The 18,187-nt window shown below is 40.6% G+C and overlaps 1 protein-coding gene across 4 annotated transcripts in view; it reads left to right on the forward strand.

The window, feature by feature from the left end:
- Positions 1 to 18,187, forward strand: part of map1ab (microtubule-associated protein 1Ab) — a 65,465-nt gene that overhangs the window by 28,544 nt on the left and 18,734 nt on the right. For 3 of the 4 annotated variants that reach the window (XM_044125496.1, XM_044125498.1, XM_044125499.1), the window contains 2 exons: positions 16,624 to 16,706; positions 16,850 to 16,987. In XM_044125496.1, the coding sequence (XP_043981431.1) occupies positions 16,624 to 16,706; positions 16,850 to 16,987 (221 nt within the window). Of the gene's footprint in view, positions 1 to 5,097; positions 5,258 to 16,623; positions 16,707 to 16,849; positions 16,988 to 18,187 lie in introns of all 4 variants that reach the window. The other variant, XM_044125497.1, reaches the window with a different exon arrangement.

An 18,187-nucleotide genomic window follows, 5' to 3' on the forward strand; every position in this document is an offset into this window, starting at 1 on the left:
CACCGATTGTCTTGTTGTCATGGCACCTTTTAGGGTGTTTTCCACCTGTGTGACATTTGTTACATTGTCAGTTGGTGCGGTTCTCTTTCACTCAGCACCGTGTCTAACAAACCAAATTCTCTGAAAAACCCGTTCCCTCTCCTGTCGTGGCCCTGCACCAAAAAACCCAGAAGAAACAACCGGAAAACTTCTAAAGACGACACTGATGTAAACAAAGATGCGCTGGCGTCAGATTTTAATGGTTGTAGAATTTCTTTTTTGTCTTTGGCAAAAGACCTTTAGTCCTTTCTCTTGCTAGCGCTAGACTATGTGTTGTTTTGGTTGTATTTTCCCAGAATGCCGTGTGCTGTAGTCTACTTCCTGCTTTTGGAGCCGTTTCCGGTCAGCATGCGGTCGCATGTGCATTCGAACCGCGCCAGAGTCCACTTCAACCAAACCGGCACTTTTTGGTCCGCATCTGAGTTCGATTACGCGTCCACACCTCCCCAAAATGAACACGACTTTCTATGCAAGCGAACACGATTAAAGCTTCCGCAACTTTCCTGAAAGTTGATGTTTTACTTGCAGGAAACAAAGGCAAGCATATGAATATGACTGAGTTTGACTAGAGCCACATTGTGGTAGCTGGACAATTGTCTCAGGACATCTGCAGCTGCTGTGGGTCATTCCTGATCTGCATCAATCAATCAACTTAATTTCTATAAAACCACTAGGGTAGCCAAAGTGGATTGGTCAGTCACGATCAAAAGTGGTTTAAGGAAGAAACAATAATTATCTGCTTTTCCTTTTTCCAGTTGATAATTCAAGACCTCGTCCACACAGAGACAGTTGTAGGTGTACCTGCAAAGGTTTTTAGTCGTTTTGGCATCTTGGCAGACCAGAGTGTGTAAATTTGAAGACGCCGAGTTCTTGTTCTCTCTATTCTGCATGTGCATCGCTCTCGCAAGCACCAAACCCTGTGCCGTTTGGTGCTTCTTTTGTTGTTCTCTGGCAGTGTTGCAGCGCCACAGATTGGCCCGGCAGACCCACTTCAACATTTTCTGCAACCTGTTGTTGCCTCATGCTCCCCACAATTAACTGAACTGCAGCAGAAACGTTTTGTTGAAACTACAGGAGTTACGGGCTGTAAAAGAGAACACGACGTTGTGACAGGTTAGCTTTACATGCGTCTGAGGTGTTAATGACAAGCACAAGGTTTCCGGCACACACACTTTTTACTATCCAGCTGGTGAAGCCGCTGACCATTATAAAGACGTTGCCACCCTCACGACTCTCCTAGGACCACTTGGCATAGCTGGAGTTTTCAGACCTCCTCGACTGTTCTCATTCTTCATTAGGTCGTCTCATTAAAGTCTTAGCCGACTTATGTCATGGGGTAAACACTTGAATGGGGCCATTAGACGGCTTGCCAATCTGTAAACCAGCCAGTTTATGTAAATGCAGCACTTGGAATCTGCTTGAACCGGCAACTTTAACGCTCCAGACGTTACACTGATTTGCCGTAGAAAGAAAGAAAAAAGTTACTGCTTTATTAGGTAACAAAGTTCTATAATCAGCTTGTTTACTGCGAGGAGTACTACTGCCTCTGCTCACTGCACAAATATAATTACTCCACAGCTCTTCACATACAGGCATAATAAGACTCTCTCCTCCCTTAAACCTGTCAGTTAAACCGAGGAGTCCAGAGGCCATTATCTGCTCTCCACAGACCCCGGAGTAGGGCCGACTTGTTGAAGGCAGACATCTAGCGGGAAGGTTGTGACTTTGATGGTGGCTTCCATGTTGCCACCAGACGCCGAGTTCCCTACCTGCTCAGTGCAGATAAGAGAATCACCTCAACCAAACTGAGTTCCCAAACACTGGGAGCAGGTTACATTGTAAGAAGGACCAGGAGAACAAAAAACCTTTTAAGAAACAGACCTCACCGAGTTGTCTGCTCAATGTCTCCAAGATGTTTACCTGCTACAAAACTCATTGTTTCTACCATAAGAAATAGTTTAGAGTTTTGTAAATGAGGTTCAGAAACAACAACAAAAAAAGAGTTATGTATAGTGAACATCTTGCACGCAACAGAAAGACCTCTTGGCATCTTCTTACAGTTTAATTTCAAACTGAGTGGACCAAGAGGCTAAAGCTAACAGCTAATAGCGATTAGCTTGTTTGATAGACCAAAGTAGACTTCTGTGATCTCAAAAGGTAAAAACAACTCTTATCCATTATCAAAACAGCTACTTTGGAACAAAAGTTAAATTATGTAATGACACTGTACAACTAAATATTACGCAATTATTGAATTCAGTGGCATCTTGAAAAGTAAAGAGAGTTTTTATTGCTGTTCTCATGGAAACTACAGTGGACAAAAGTCAAAACAATCCAAATCTTTCTTTCACTTTGGGTGTTCGCAAACATTATTACTTATTACAGTATAAATAGTTGTTATCACACTATTTTACTTTTCATGGTGAGGATAAATGATACAGTAATTGTCCATCCCTATGTCATATTTTATGTTCCCATTAGCTGGCTGGTTGTTTACTTTTTGAAGGTTGTGGTTCTTTCTCATGAAGAATGGAAGATTACAAAAAAATTATAGAGTGACACTATTTTAGCAGTAATAATTAGGGGCAAAAGCTGTTAGAAGTAGGCAATACAGCACACATTTAGAAAAAGCAAGGCTTTCCTATTTAGCAAAACAGGAGACCACACTTGGTAGAAGTTCTAATATCCTTATTGAAACTATGTACAATTGATAGGAAAACAGAAGTTTTGTTGTGTAAAATAACTTTTTTTTTTTTTTTTTACAATAGTCAGAGTAACTCTATCATAGGGCTACTCCTATGATGCTAATAATTAAATGGATAAAATGTGCTCTTGCTGTACAACGTGTTTACTACTTCCAGGACACAGGAGCTTTACTTGCCTTTTCAAATACGTCTGAAGCTGCAGAGTTTTTGTCTCTAAGATGTTTCATTGCGACCGTTGTAGGATTCAGCTTTGTCTCCAGCAGGTTGGTTGTTTTTTTTTGCATCCTTCAGCTTTTTCTGTTTGTAGAAATATCTCTGAATAAAGCTTTTGGTGTAACATTTGCTACTAAAAATGGTTGGAAGACTCCTCTCTCTGGATGTACTCTCCATGTACAACGTAGTTTGTAGTTTTAAAGTTGCAGAGAGGGCTGGCGTACGCAGCAAGTCTTAGCACATTAGCTTAATGATTTAGCCATGTCTAGCTGCGACGCTTCAAAAGCGTTTAACTTGCAAAAGTTCGAGGAAAATATTTTGGAACGAATCTTTCAAACTGGTTTTTGTATATACTTAGCCCAGGAAAGAATGTAAAAAATGTGATTTTTTGGGGGATGGATGGGGTTTAGCTTAAGCTAAAACTGTAGAGTACAATCATACAGATACAAAAAATTAGGCTTGGCTAGCCGGTTCAATCAATGCTAACGTCTGTTTGACCCAATTTAAAAATAAGTAGATGTCTTTATGTAGGTGTTTTCACATTTTTAGACATTTTATGTTGTTTTTAGAATGCCATCATTTCAATTCATTTTTCCTTGGGGTAGCATGTCAGTCTACTCCTAAATCATCTATACGTTAGCGTCCAAGGTGTTAAATGACGTGAGAAAGATATTTGTGTTGTTGCGAAATCTCTTAGCTAAAAGGTAAAGTCGTGTGTGAGCAGTGTTACTATCATGACTGGCAACTCTTTGTCTGCCTCTCACAGTCATTGTTGTGCTTTGATCGAAATTAGTCACAGAGAGAGTAAACTGATCCACGCAGGGAAAAAAAAATACTACAACTATTTGAACAGTTGTCTTAATATTTAAGATGGACATAAAAAACAGACCCTGTTTGGTTGATTATGTTCTTTGAGTAGCATTGTATCTACAAATCCCTTATATATTTTCTTTGTGCTGTGAAGCTAGACTGCTTCTGATGCAGCCTGTGGGGAAAAACACTAATCTCAGCCATTTCCCCTTTATTTGGACTGTGGGCTCTGGTGGAGTATTTCTGTGTTCTGAGCTGCTGACATTGCTACAGTGATTCCTTCCCTTTAAACCTAAAGTATAGTACCAGATAGGACCAGACCCAATATTCAGGTCAGCCGTCAGCACGTCCAGGGCTAATGGAAGCATGCATTTATCACTCAAAGGTTTAATAACTAAATAATTATTTTTTTTTTTTTATCTCACCGAACACAAACCAAGGTATGGATTTGGTTGAAGTGAAATCTGATGCAGTTTGAATGCATATGTGAACGCCAAGCAGACCAGAGACTGCTCCAAAAGTAGGAAGCATTCTGGGTGAATACAACCAAAGCAAAGGTTCGAGGCGAACGTTAGTGGGAGAACATTTTTGTTTACATTTTGTGAAGGAGGAATTTGCACTCATGTCTTCTTCAGATGTTAATGTGTGGATTCCTTCAGAGGTTCTTGGTGCAGTGCCACCACAGGCGAGGAGGGGAACAGGTTTGTCAAAAGGTGACAGTGCACCTTTTGGGGAAACTATTTGACAGAGAACCGCAGCAGCTGGAAACATAACTAATGTCGCAACTTTGGTCCTCAGTCTACCGAACTACGAAGGTGTGAAATTATACTAACATACAAATTAGTTACCATAAACAACGCTTTGCTGTTCCAAGATAACGTAAAAGCTGTCATAGTTAAATCAACGAGAATCTCAACTTTGCCAAAGCAAGAAACAGACCATTACAGCTGAGTATTTCTGCCTTAACATCAAAACTACGTCTACTAGTATCTTTGTTGTTTGTCTGAAAGCCCAGCGGTACGCAGGAAGGGCACAGAGAGAGCGGCTGCCGGAGCCAACAGTCCTGGGATTGGTCGACAACAATGGAGAGAGGAGAGGGGCGGTTCTGGCTCGGAGAATGCAGCAGTGAGCTGTCTTTGCAGTGTTTCTGCGCCTCCCTGTTTGTTCTGCTGCCTTTCTCCAGACACAGAGAGGGAGAAAACATACGCATATGAAGAAAAAATAAATAAAGTAAAATCCACAGTGTTTGAATTTGTGTGGAGCAGGGCTGCTTCGTTAACTATTCCTCACCCCACCTGCTCTAAATCTGAGATCACTCTGTGTTTTTCAGAGGGAAAGACCCAGCCGTGAGGTGGTGAAGCAGCTCTGTTGCAGCCTGTGCGGTTTCTATCTCCGCTCCGTTCTGCATGACGAGCCCTCCGTCTCCGCAGATGTTCCCTCTCCGTCTTCCCGACAGTGGAGAGACGGTTTCATTTTAGCGAAATGCCCAGGTGTGCCCTCTGCGCCTTCTGTGAGTCCACATTCGGAGACGGTTGGGGAAGCTATTTGTTTTCCCCAAAGCTGCAAGGTGCACAGCTGGCACGTTGTGGGGGGCGAGGACAGCGAAACGTTTCCACGTAGTCCCCCCAAAATTTGAGACACTGGGAAATGCAAAACCCAAGTAAAACTTTTGTTTATTCTTTTCATTTACTGGCTTGAAACTAACAAATCGCATGGCACAATGAGTAGTTTGAAGAAAAAGTCTACCCCTTCTCTCAAAGGTCATCCAAGTCATTTTTACACACAAAACAGTGACAAGAATAAATGACAAACTATAAATCTGATTCGGAGAGAAATGTGCAGAAAGCCCGTCTGACAGGCAAAAGAGGAAAACACTGAGCCCACAGAGAGAGCAGTCGCACAGCCAGTTTGTGCTGAGTGCGGCCATATTGAGCCGAGGCGAGGGGGGAGGCGATGCCTCGATGTCTGCCGCTGCTCCCTTCAGATGGTGCAGAGCGGCAACTAATATTGATCTCTTCATCAGGAGTTATTCCCAAAGCCCCCAGCCGTATGCTGACAGGGATGTCGGTGTATCCAGTGTCCCTGACACACCCAGTCCTCAAAGGGATGGGCCGATCCGAACCAATTTATTTAGTTTTTTTGTTGTTGTTGTTTTTTTTTCACTTCACATTCACCGTTCACATTCACGCTGCTTTAAGAAAATCCATGCGGCCATAAGCGTCGGTGACATTGGTAATCAGTAAACGGCCGTAGTGCGGCCTGCGCTGCTTGTTGTGCACCGTAAGCAGTGCAGCTGGTCTGGAAAGCTGGAAGTGATTTATAATCAAAATTCTCGTTTAAACTGAATGCCTTTGTTTGCATGGCTGATTTTCAGGGGTAAACTGAGAAACTAATGTAAATCCGCAGACAGAGAGACTTTGTAGGTTTAAGCAAAGTAATTCAAAGGAGACAAAAAAGAGACACACAAAATTTCTAATGGTCAAAAGTTTGATGACATACCAAGACGTATCAGTTTCGGTAAAGGCAATACAGATCCTGTATTTATTGGGTCCCGCTTCGATTCCAAAATATGCAGTACTGCAGAAATCTACTCTTCAGCACTGTCAACACGTGATGGAGATATGAAGTTTAGTCCATCTGGTTATACAGTAAGAGATGTCATTCTCTGTAAATTGAGCTAGGGGAAGCACAGCGATTAGAACTAGAAATGGACTGAGAACACGCCCTTGAGGAATTCCACGTGGGATTTTTCAGCTGTAATTAGGCTATCATTTCCGTTTTGGATGTTCTGTTTTAGTCCTTTGGATACACATGTTGTCGTTTGAAGGAGAAAGAAAGTTAAAGAAGTTACAGATTAACTTCAATAACATAATAACCCTACATCAGCAGATGTTTGGCATTGACAGAGAATGTTTTAAAAAGTCTGAACTACTGGAAAAGAAAGCGTTTTCTGAGCTGACAAACTACAGAAATGGCTGTCCGTACGTCTCAGGTTACTCTTTCCCTTGGAGACAAGCTTCCAGTGTGACACCCACATATTCTGTCTAAAAGAAAAAATAACAGCGCTGACTCCATCTTCTTTTCTGTTCCCAGTTAGCTACTACACAATCATTCAACATATTTCCATTAGAAAAGTATTTTTCTATCAATAAGATTCTCTTCCATTCTGTTTTTACAGTAGAAGATAAGTTACTCTCTATGCAAAGTAGTGCCTTCATATCTCCAAAGGGTCCTTCGAGAAATAAAAATGCATTTTAGAATTGCTTAATTGCAATTAAAAACAATGCAAAAGTCTGCTTGAAACTTCCATCCATCCATTTTCTAATCACCCTTTTTTTCCTAACGGGGTCAGGAGGGTTGCTGGTTCCCATCCCCAGCTAACGTTCCGGGCGAGAGGCGGGTTTCACCCTGGACAGGTCGCCAGTCTGTCGCAGGGCAACACAGAAAACAGACAGGACACACAACCATTCACATTTAGAGAAACCAATTAACCTGACAGTCATGTTTTTGGACTGTGGGAGGAAGCCGGAGAACCCAGAGAGAACCCACCATGCACAGGGAGAACATGCAAACTCCATGCAGAAAGACCCCGGCCGGGAATCGAACCCAGGACCTTCTTGCTGCAAGGCAACAGCTCTACCAACTGCACCACTGAGCAGCCCTCTGCTTGAAACCTGTTCTTTTTATTATTTATGACACATTTGTGTATCTAGAAGCATTTGGCCTTTGGCTCCAGCGGGCTTCGTTGCAGCATGTTCGGCCGGTCAGAGTGTGAGCTACGGCTCTGCTTTGTGTCAGAGTTGATCAGCCCCTCTGCCTGCTTTTAGAATAAGTTATTACCAAGCAAACCAAGCCAGGAACATAAAGTTGCACCCCGAACGGCACCTAAAGCTGGAAATAAATCACCGAAGGCCAATACGTCTCTCACAGGAGCCGCAGCTGACTAGAACTGAAGGAGAAAAAAAACATCCTGCCGGTTTATAAGCCTACGAATTTTAGAGGGCAGCTTCTCAACATTTCCACTTATTCTCTCTCTCTTAAAGCATCCCTCCACTGTTTTTAGGTCTCTCAAAACTGAAGGATAGAATATGCTGTCCTTGCGTGTGTGTGTGTGTGTGTGTGTGTTGCGGGGTCAGACAGGTATTGTTCAGACCCGTCCTCTCCTTCGCCTGGATGCGTTCGGCCTTTAGACCCTGTCTTGTGTCTGTCGCGGTGATGAATGAGGTCCTTCTGTTGGTCGACGTGTTTTTGACAGCCAGTTTACAACAATTCTGCCTCATGAAAATGAGAACTGTCCTTTTCACCGGCGTGCCTGCTTGTGTATTGCATCGTGGCTAAAACAACTTTGCAGCAGACGGTCCAAATATGGGAAAAAAATGCTGTTTGCAATTTGCTCCCCTGAAAAGAATATTAAAGGGGCAGGATTACATGTTTTTCAGGCAGATAGTCCTATTTTAAAGTACAATCAAATAACTATATTAACTTCAGCTCTTGTAAAAATGCTGTATATATCAAATATTACTTAAAAGAAGTTTGACATTGTAATTCAGCGCCTTGAAATTGGGGCTCTGTCACCTTAAGAAAGTTATTTTTTTTGTGATACTCCACCTTCACCTCCACCTATTGTTGACCTTTAATAACGTTCTTACCAGCGCTTCACTGAGAAGGAGCTCCTATAATGAGCCCAGCAGGTGCTCAGTTGCACCAGGTGTTTGCTAATTGCTTCTGGCTAGTCTGAAGGAGCCGAAAGCAGGAGGGATGCTCTGTGAGGCAGAAGCTTGGAGACTTCAACTCCAAGAAGGAGCTGAAGTTTCTCCATGATTTGTCCTCGAAGGCGGGGCTAGGTCCAACCAGGCGTTTTGCACAGCTGAATGGTCGCCATGGAGATTAAAGGATTTCTCAAACATGCATGAAAGAATCAAGGCAACGCTCCAGTTGCTCCAGATGAGACAATAACAATATACAATGCTGCCTCGTTAAGAGAAATGTTAGAAATGTAAACTTCATGAGGCCTTGATAATAAATATTTTTTTCTTTTACGTTTACTCCTTTGGGGATTCTTAAAACGGACTGTAAACACTTAACACCTTCATGTTCCAAAATGGTGCATCTTTTCAGACTGTTATAAATATTTAATATTAACTTTTTTTTTTCAGTGTTTTCACATTAAATCTATTCATCAGCTTCAGACCTATCCAGAAATTTTAAGCTTTGCATATTTTCTAAATATTTATGTTCTTACACCATTTTCGTCAAAAAACAAACAAACAAACATTTTAAAAAAAACAAGGCGAAAAACTGACAATATGTAATTTATTTTAAAAACCCTCCAAAGTAGAATATTTTTGATGTGTAGCCTTGATTAGGTAGGAAATTAATAGTAACCTTGATTTTCACGCATTATTAATTTTGGAGTAATGAGAGCTAAAAGCAAAAACTGACACTCTTATCCCTGGTGAAACAAAATGATCCTGAAAAGATGCTGCACCTTTTACAGATGTACCATCAAGGCGTCCATGTTGGACAGGCTGGACTCCAAGAGGTAAATCAGATTTGATGCATTCTGGTTTTGTTTGACAGTAGAAGTTAAGTTGTGTCATTTCTGCCTCCGTAGTCGTTCTTTGGGCCTTCAGACTGTGTGAGGACAGATATTGTGAGGAACTGGTGGTGACGTCATTCTTGGCATGCGGCGGCCCAGAGTCTAAGAGACCATGACACTTTGCCAATATTCCCATTCTACCCACCTCTCCTCTTCTTGCCAGCTCCCTTTCTGCACCTCCATGCTTCTCCTCTCTTTCACGGTGGTCAGTCTGTGTGTTTTCTCTTGCTGTGGCTCAAAATATTTACTGTTTCTTCAAAGCTTAAAATTCAACCAGAGGAATTCATGAAGTCATGGTTTCTTTAACTTGGTGGGTATATAATAAATAAAACATGAGTTGTCGGGCCTGGCATCGCTTTACGTGTTTAGCCCATCAGGAATATGGAACAAACCATAAAATGATACTTTTATTTTGAAAAGCATGCATCACACTTGGTGCCGGTCCACATAACAAAGATAAAATTGCAGTAATATAATGAATTTTAAAATAAATAGGCTTTTATTTTGATGACTAACTCATAAAATTTAACCTGAAAGGCTGACAACCATCTTTCATAACTATTTTAGCTTGTTTTTTTTTAAAATATGAACACAAAACATACATATATGTATATATGAATGTTTATACATACATATATATATATATATATATATATATATATATATATATATATATATATATATATATATATATATATATATATATATGTGTATGTATATGTATTTAAATACAAGTAAATGCATATAGCCTACATGTATTTACATTACATATACAAAAATGTAAAACATTTACAAAAATCTAATCTTTGCTGATTATTAATGCAGAAACTAGAAATGGAATAATATTTTTTTTTTATTATTGCATTTTTATTTATCATATATTAAGGCAGATTTTAAATCTTAGTATTTGTAGGCTTTATTTTTAAGGGCCAACATAATTTTCTGTCACTGGTTTAGTTTTATTAATTGCGCTTTAGTTCAACAGGCAAGACTTTTACTTTAAATTTGCATGTGAATAATCTAAACTACAATATTTTAAGGCTTTTATATGTAAACGCCTATTTAAGATTTATTTTGAAAGGCAAGCGTAAGCTTTACCTTCCTTTATTCTGAAGAACTTAAAAAAAAATAATAAAGAATTACTGCAAAAACAATGACATCATTCTGGTGTAATAACATCAGTGATTTGGAGAATGGCTGAGCTTTGATGAATATAAAGACGTGAGCGTGAAGCTGTGGCTGTGTGTGGATGTTTGGCGTCAGCAGCAAGACAGTGAGGGACAAACATTTAGCTCTTAAACGCGATTAGGACTCAGAGAAACGTGGGGATGTTCAGTCATTCTGAAACAGGAAAACTGCTGATTTCCCCCCCCATCTTCCTATAAAGATGAACTTCCTGAAATAGCAAACCAATCATTCGACGGCGGGTCTTGCTCTCTTGTCTTTTCCTCGCCTCTTTTCTTTCTGTTCTGGGAATGATAATGAGTCTTTTGTTCAACCAGGTGGAAATTTCTCCACCAATGACAGTAAAAGTTAGCAAAGTGCTTGACAGTGTTCAGGCTGAGACTCCTGTCCTGATTTATGAGGCAGTGGCTTACATAGAGATAACGACGCAGGGCTTTGGCAGAGCCCGGCTTCGTGATTGAAGGTAAAGGAACAGTTGTCCAAATCTGCTCATTGTTTTAAAATTTAAATCTTTTTTTTAAAGGATTTAGTCAGAAGTTGAATAGATTTCTGGCGTGTCTTGTATTAATTGTGACTTTTGTGTGCGTCTTCCCATTCTGGTAAGTTACAAAAAAAAAACTATCATTATGGCTGCCGAGTATATTGTTAAAACCCAACTATATACATCCACATGCAAGTAGAGCAATTTATCATGACGGCCATCAAATCCTCCACATGTCACTATAGCAACTAGAAGCAAAGGAAACTATTAAAGTCTTAATGTTTGAAGAGAACCCAACAGAAAGTCTACCAAATGATCATCAGATGAAACACAGTAGCAACGAATAAAAATAGATTGCAGCTGCAGAATAAACAGCAACTCCCCCCACTCAGCTCCTTCAGACTAGCCAGCAGCAATTAGCAAACAATGGTGGAACTGAGCATCTGCTGATCTCATTGTAGGAGCTACTTCTCAGTGAAACTCTGGTAAAAATGTTGCTAAAGGTGTTTTGATGACTTCCTGAAAAAGGAGTTTCAGGAAGAGCAGGAGCTTCTTAAAGAGACGGTGTTTATTTGCAAAGGGGGTTAGCTTCCAGAAGCTGGTGCATTCAGGTGGGTCATGGCAACCCACCCCATACCTAACTCACTTTGGTGGGAAAGAGTAATAAGCTGAAATCAGAAACGCATGTAAACCAGAGTGGAAAAGTGAAAACATTGCACATTTCTTTTTAATTTTTGTTTGACTTTTGTGATTTTTACATCATTTTGAAGAAATTAATTAATCAGACGGTGATCTCCAGGAGTCACCCCCAACCAACCATTACTCAAATGAACTAAGTAACTTGTTGACACTACCGACGAGCACACCGACTCAGCAGGGTCTCAGTATGCTATTATCTTTTATTTTCCTGGAGAGGCCGACAGCTAGCTGTTACTGACATAGCAGAGCTTTAGCCGGCTTAGCAGCTTAGTGTTTTAAATCACAGGACCAGGATTAGCGTCTGGAGCGTAGGCTTCCTGCTGCTGTCGTGAATCAGCCGCAGCCCCAAGAATCTGGCCGCTTTTGTTACTCGCGCAGGAGATAAATAGACAATAATCACACGGGAGCCAGTCACGGCGGACTGGCTCTCCGGTTGTGTTTATGGTTTCAGCTGAGCAGCTGCAGCAGACCGGGGATGTGAGACGTGTGAAGGTGATATATGTATACGAGAAACATCTAGAAAACATTTATGTAACACTAATTACTTTTCTGTGAGTGCTCCTCATGCTCGTCATGGATTGTGACTCATTCAGCGCTTCTAGATTTAAGAAAACACAACAAAAAAAAACAACCAGGCGGACTTTTAGATTCGACTCGCCGTCCTCTAGGAACGGGCCGCCGAAAAGAAAATGGAGACGTTCACGTCTGTATTAGCGCCTTTAATTTTCCGAGCCACTTCACCCTGTTTTATCTCTATGCGCGCACAATATCAGCCGTCCTAGCAGAGGAATGAGCTCACATTAGGCAAATGAGTTTAGGAACAGGATAATAAGTTTTTCATGTCAGCCCCAAGACAACCTCTATTGGTCTGACGGGTGTAAAAGGCCATCAGTTCACCTCCATTGACTCACAGATTGGTTAAGTTAACTTCACTTTTATGCGATTTAACCTTGGGGAACATAAACCGCTAAAGCAGGAGCACACCCAGAAGATATTTGGGATATTTGATTTTGTTCCCGGTGAAGATCCCTGTTTCACAACATGAATGTCGATTGGGTAAAAATAGCAGCCATAGTTTTTCCATTCATTTCTTACCTTCCATTTTATACTTGGAAAAAAATGATTTTATTGCTAGAGGTAATATTTACAGGGTGACTGTGCCTCCTTAAAAGGTCTTAAATTGATGTATCTAAAATCAAGTCCTTAAAATGTATTAATTTTTTTTTATTTTTTAAGTAACTTGGCCTTAAAAGTTTAAAATAGGTCTTAAATTTTGGCATTGCATGATTAATCTTGTATATTCTCATCTGTTTTTATTCTCACTAAACTTTATAGTTAACATTTATTTTTGTTAGATGAGTGAAATCTCAGTTACACCTGCTATATATTTTAAAGTACGTGTTACTTTCCGCCAGGCTTCCTCTTGCAACCGGAAAGTCGTTGCATCCTAAAAATGCATTTACTGCCAGGCAGCAGAGATCATTTGAATACATCTTTTGCTCCTGACCTCTGCAAAACACATTTATCAGCAAATTGAGCGAGTCATTATTTTAGCTGTAACATATAACCTTTCCAATATTCCTGATTGTGCAACTCCAACGCTAACATTAAAGCAGCCGGCACACAGGTTTTGACCTTGTGCTGACATTGGTGTCACTTTAGCAAAACCAGATGCATCGTTAACCTCCGTTGTTTCACATTTAAAAGCAGCCTTCCTGTTATTAAACTTTTGCATTTTAATCAGGAATTTGCTAGATCATCCGGTTTTTTTTTTGTCTCAGTCAAACCCCGATGAACATCTCAACTCTGCCCTACATGGTAGTACTCTGGTGACTCTAGATTTAGCATCTGGATGAATTTCTTTAACCCGAGGTCTTAAAATTCCTTGAACCATGCGCCCCGCTGCTCTCGTTTTGGAGCATGTTATCTGGAACAGCGCAGCGGCCGGGCCTCCTTCAGCCAGCGTTTTTTTTTTTTTTAAACCAAGCGTTCTCGTTTTGGGAGTTCAGACATGGGTATTTATATCAAACGGGTCAGCAGAGGAAGAGCCAAAATGAGCACAAACACCCAGCTCCGTCTGACGAACAACCTCCTTCCTCTGGGCCTGGCCGCGATGTGAGCGGGGCACTTGTTACAGCACAGTAACGACATATACCCCACTGAACATAATACATTATATATATGTATAAATAAAGTCACTACAGATAAATTAAACTGTTACATTTCTGGATTTTAGATTATATAAAAAATAAATACAGACTTAGACATGGTCCGCACCTGCTGATGGTCAATTCTACTGCTGAAAATGTTTTAATGTGATTAAAACATTTTCAGCAGTAGAATTGTTTCAAAAAACTTCCTAAAGAAAAAAAGTTTTAAAAAATATTGAAGCGTTATTATTTAACTTAACTTAAAAAACAATATTTTATTTATTTATTTTTATCATTCCAGTTCAAAACGCAGCTGTTTTGCCCCTCTGTCAGACCGGTTACTAAGAACTCAACATTACCAGATCTTTTTGAATTCTGTGCAGCATTTTCAGCGGCACAGAAAATGCGCATTCATTTCAAGTGGAGGTGAATATGAACCTGATGTGAGAGATCCGAAGCCGTCAGTGCAGTCAGTCCCCTCCGGTGGCCATGGTTGGTGGAAGCAGCAGCGTTTCAGACAGAGCGCCATTGTTACTGCCGTATCCTCTTGTACCAGTCAGCGAGCAGCCGCCCAGCAGGCAGCCATCAGCAGGAGCTAATGCGGTCTCTTCTCCCTCAGCTCACCTGAGAAAAGCACATCAGGGAGTAAGAGGGCCATTCTGTCACTCGGTAAAATGAATTGATCCTCACATAGCTGGGGGACGGGTAGAGATTAACTTTTTCTTCAGGGTTTCTAGTCTTTGTCGTCTAAATTAGTGTTTTTCAAAGTGGGAGCCAGCAGGGGGCGATAGGGGCGGCTCAGAATGTTGGAGAGAAGAAGACAAAGAAAAATGCTCAAATAAAAATACTGACTAGTAGTATTTTTTTGTCATACATTTTTAATTATATCTTTTAATTATAAAATACTCTGTTTTCCAATCATTATTATTATAAAATATAATTTATTTACCAAGCTCGTCTTTCTGATTGGCTATCAGTCAAATTTATCAAGCTGCTCTAGCTAGCATAAGAAGCACAGCTAGCATGTGCGAAATGGACAAGTTTCAGACAAGAAAAAGAGAAGGAACCGTCCAGCAGCCCTGCTGTGGAGGACTCTGCTCAAGGAAACCTAAGTACTCACCGGATACTAAAACAGGAAAATAAAATGGAGCATTATATTTAAAAAATTTTTTATAATTATTGAATAGTAAAAAAAAAAAAGTAAGAATAGACACATTCTTGTTTTTTTTGTTGTTTTTTTTCCTAAGGGAGTCCCTGGGCTGAGTCTAATGCTGTTTGAGAAGCCCTGCTCTAAAAGCACACACACTGTGAAACCAGAGAAATCTGTGGCGCCATTTCTGCTGAAGTATCAGTATCTGCAGGTCCAGCTTCTTCTGTTCACTCTTTGACCATCACTGCGATTAGATCAGCTCTCATTAACCTCGCTATTCACAGGCTAGCAGATTAAAAATCTTTTCTTTTTTTTGTCAGACATGATGGTTTTAAGCTGTACTTAATTGGGATTTTGTATGACAAACAAACACAAAGTTATAATCATTTCCTAATCTGCAACTTATTGAGACACTCAGTCACAGTCGGTAACCGATTGAGAGCGAAATCATTTCTTTAATGGATGAAATTACTTCTGAAAAGGTTCAGTGAGCCCTAAACTGCTGTTAGTCCTAATTTTTTAAAAAAGACTCTTGACTTTTTATTTTCTCAGGCTGTCATCATTAGCTATAGCTCTTTGGAAATGGCTGATCTGATGAAATAATATACAACATGCTTTCAATATCGGTGCTGAGAATAGAGCTGCCAGCTCAAGGAAAATGCTGAATGTCGTCAATGAGCTCTGCTTAATATTAGACCTTCTTTATTATCTAGATTGTGCTGAAGCTTACGAGAGTCATACAGGTTACTTCATCTCAACTCTTTTCGTACTTTTTTATTTAACCATCCTGTGGTCGTAAAAGACAGTTCCATTGGATCCTGCCAGCTTTTTACCCTGTGTGCGGTTCACTGAACCGCACCTTTAGAAGTTTTTTTGTGTGTGTTGTTTCGGAAACTGACTGTCTGACTGGACACTCCCCCCGCTTCACCCGCTGTCCTACCGTGAGCTTTGCTGTGCTTCTCCCCAGTTCTCCCCAGCGTCACGCTAAGACAGCAGGAGGGTTAAGAAAAAGCCAGGCAGCTAGATTAGCTTAATGCTGGTAATTTAAGTCACAGAATTTGATGCACAAACCTATTTTTCCTTAAACTGAATTTGATACAGTATGTGGAACATTATGGAATTGTTTTAAATAACTGCTCTATTTGTTTCCACTGTCTTTTCCTCTTGTGAGTCACATAAGACGGTTTGAACAGAAAAATTGGTTTCTGAATTGGAAATCATTTCTGATTCGAATCGCTAAACACTGAAGGATTTGCATCTCTAATTACATGCAGTTTAACTGGATGCAAAGTGTGTAAATGTCTTTCTGGTTTGGGGTAACCAACCAGTGACCTCTTTCCTGCTTCTTTTCTAGCACTGAGGCACAAGTGGGTTGATTGCCTCTTTATAGGGATTGCCCCACATAAGGTGGAGATGCCAGTATAGTAAATCTTCCTCACACTTGTGGATGGATGTGCTCCAACAGAAAGTCTGCACACCACACAGGTTAAGGTCTGGCAACCTGCCAGTCAGATTGTTCGCCATCAGGCCTGTGCTGCTTCCGGTCTATCACCCTGAAACAATAATGCCATGTTTTGCTTCTCATCTTACAGGAGAGCGGACTCTGCACCATAAAAGGGATGTCCTAGAGATCGTGGTGCTTGTGAACCCGTCGGTCGACACCGTTGTATCAGAGGTGAGGTGGACTCTTCCTGACGACAAAGCAGTTTTAGAAAAAAAAACAAGCACTCCTAATTTTCTTGATGCTTCTGCTAGATCTCATTAATCCTGACACGGTTATCGTGTCGCTTTCTCTCCATTTCTTTCTCTTCGCCCCAGATCCAGTCTCTGGTGACAGATTCTGCAGGACACAAGCTGCTGGTCTTGAGCGGCCAGAGCTCGGATCACGGTGGCCTTCTTCTCCAGACCGGAGTTTTCACCCATCAGACCTTTTCACAGATCTTTGCTGATCCTGCAGTGAGTCTCTGTCGCAGCGTTTGCACCATTTGTATGACTGCAGCTGCAACCCACAACGTGTTTTTGGGAGATTTTATGCAATGGAAGTAGTTGTACAACTTTTAGAAATTCAAGTAATGGCAAGTCCATGGTAACAGGGCTGAAACGATTAATCGTGCCGAAACCATTATTGAAATAATCCTCAACTAATTTAGTGATCAATTAATCGTATTTAGTCTTCTTTTTTTTAAAGGCCAGTAGCTGAAAGAACATATTCAGAGCAGTAATTAAGTCAAAGCTGTGCAAAAAATATATACAAATAGACAAAGAACTTTGTAAATACATTCTGCCCAAAAATACATCTTTTGTTTTTCAATCAATAATCAGTTAATCCAATACAGTCAAGAGATTAGCCCTCCTTTGTATTGACGACCTTGCCACTACTGTATTTCACATGCCCTCAACATTGAAATACAGCAGTGGCAGCATAATGCTATGGGGAAGTTCTTATTGATGGGGGCAAGTCATCTCCAGAGAACTGATCGGATAATGCACGAAGCTAAAAACAGAGCAACCCTGGAAGAAAACCTCCCCGTGTTGCTCCTCTGCATTGCCATGGTGACACCACCACATTTAATTGACTCCTTCTGAGGGACACTGGCTGAATGGAGAAAAGGAGCAAGTGAACTCAACAGAAGCCAAACTTATTATTCTGTCTGGATGGTGAGACCTTATATCCTACACCAACTATCAGCTGAATGAACGCAATCTACCTTGAATTAAATATTTGGTTTGTAAAATATGACCAGGACAGGTGTCCCAGGATGGAAAAAAAACAAACTCTGTTAGAACACAAATAAAAGGTCTCAACTTTGGCAGACTGAAAGATATTTAGTCATATGCAAAAGCATTCACATTGTCGTATTATAGCAGAATAAATTTACCGCCCATTACCCTGAACTCGCCATCCTCACGCAGCAAGGTGGTGGCAACACCACACTGTTTGGGATGACATAACATTGAAATGGTTTAAGTTATAGAATGCACATGTAATAAAAAGAATGACTCCAAGTCCAGACGTAAATCTTTTAAATAAGGAATTTGTGTACAGATTTGAAGACCGGTACTCACAGACCCTGTGTAAGAATGTAACAGGAAAACTGTGCATTTATTAGGAGTAGACATATCAGACTCACAAGTCAAGCAATGTGCAAGTGCGTT

Source organism: Gambusia affinis, linkage group LG08 (assembly GCF_019740435.1).
Source record: "Gambusia affinis linkage group LG08, SWU_Gaff_1.0, whole genome shotgun sequence".
NCBI classification, from domain to species: Eukaryota; Metazoa; Chordata; class Actinopteri; order Cyprinodontiformes; family Poeciliidae; genus Gambusia; species Gambusia affinis.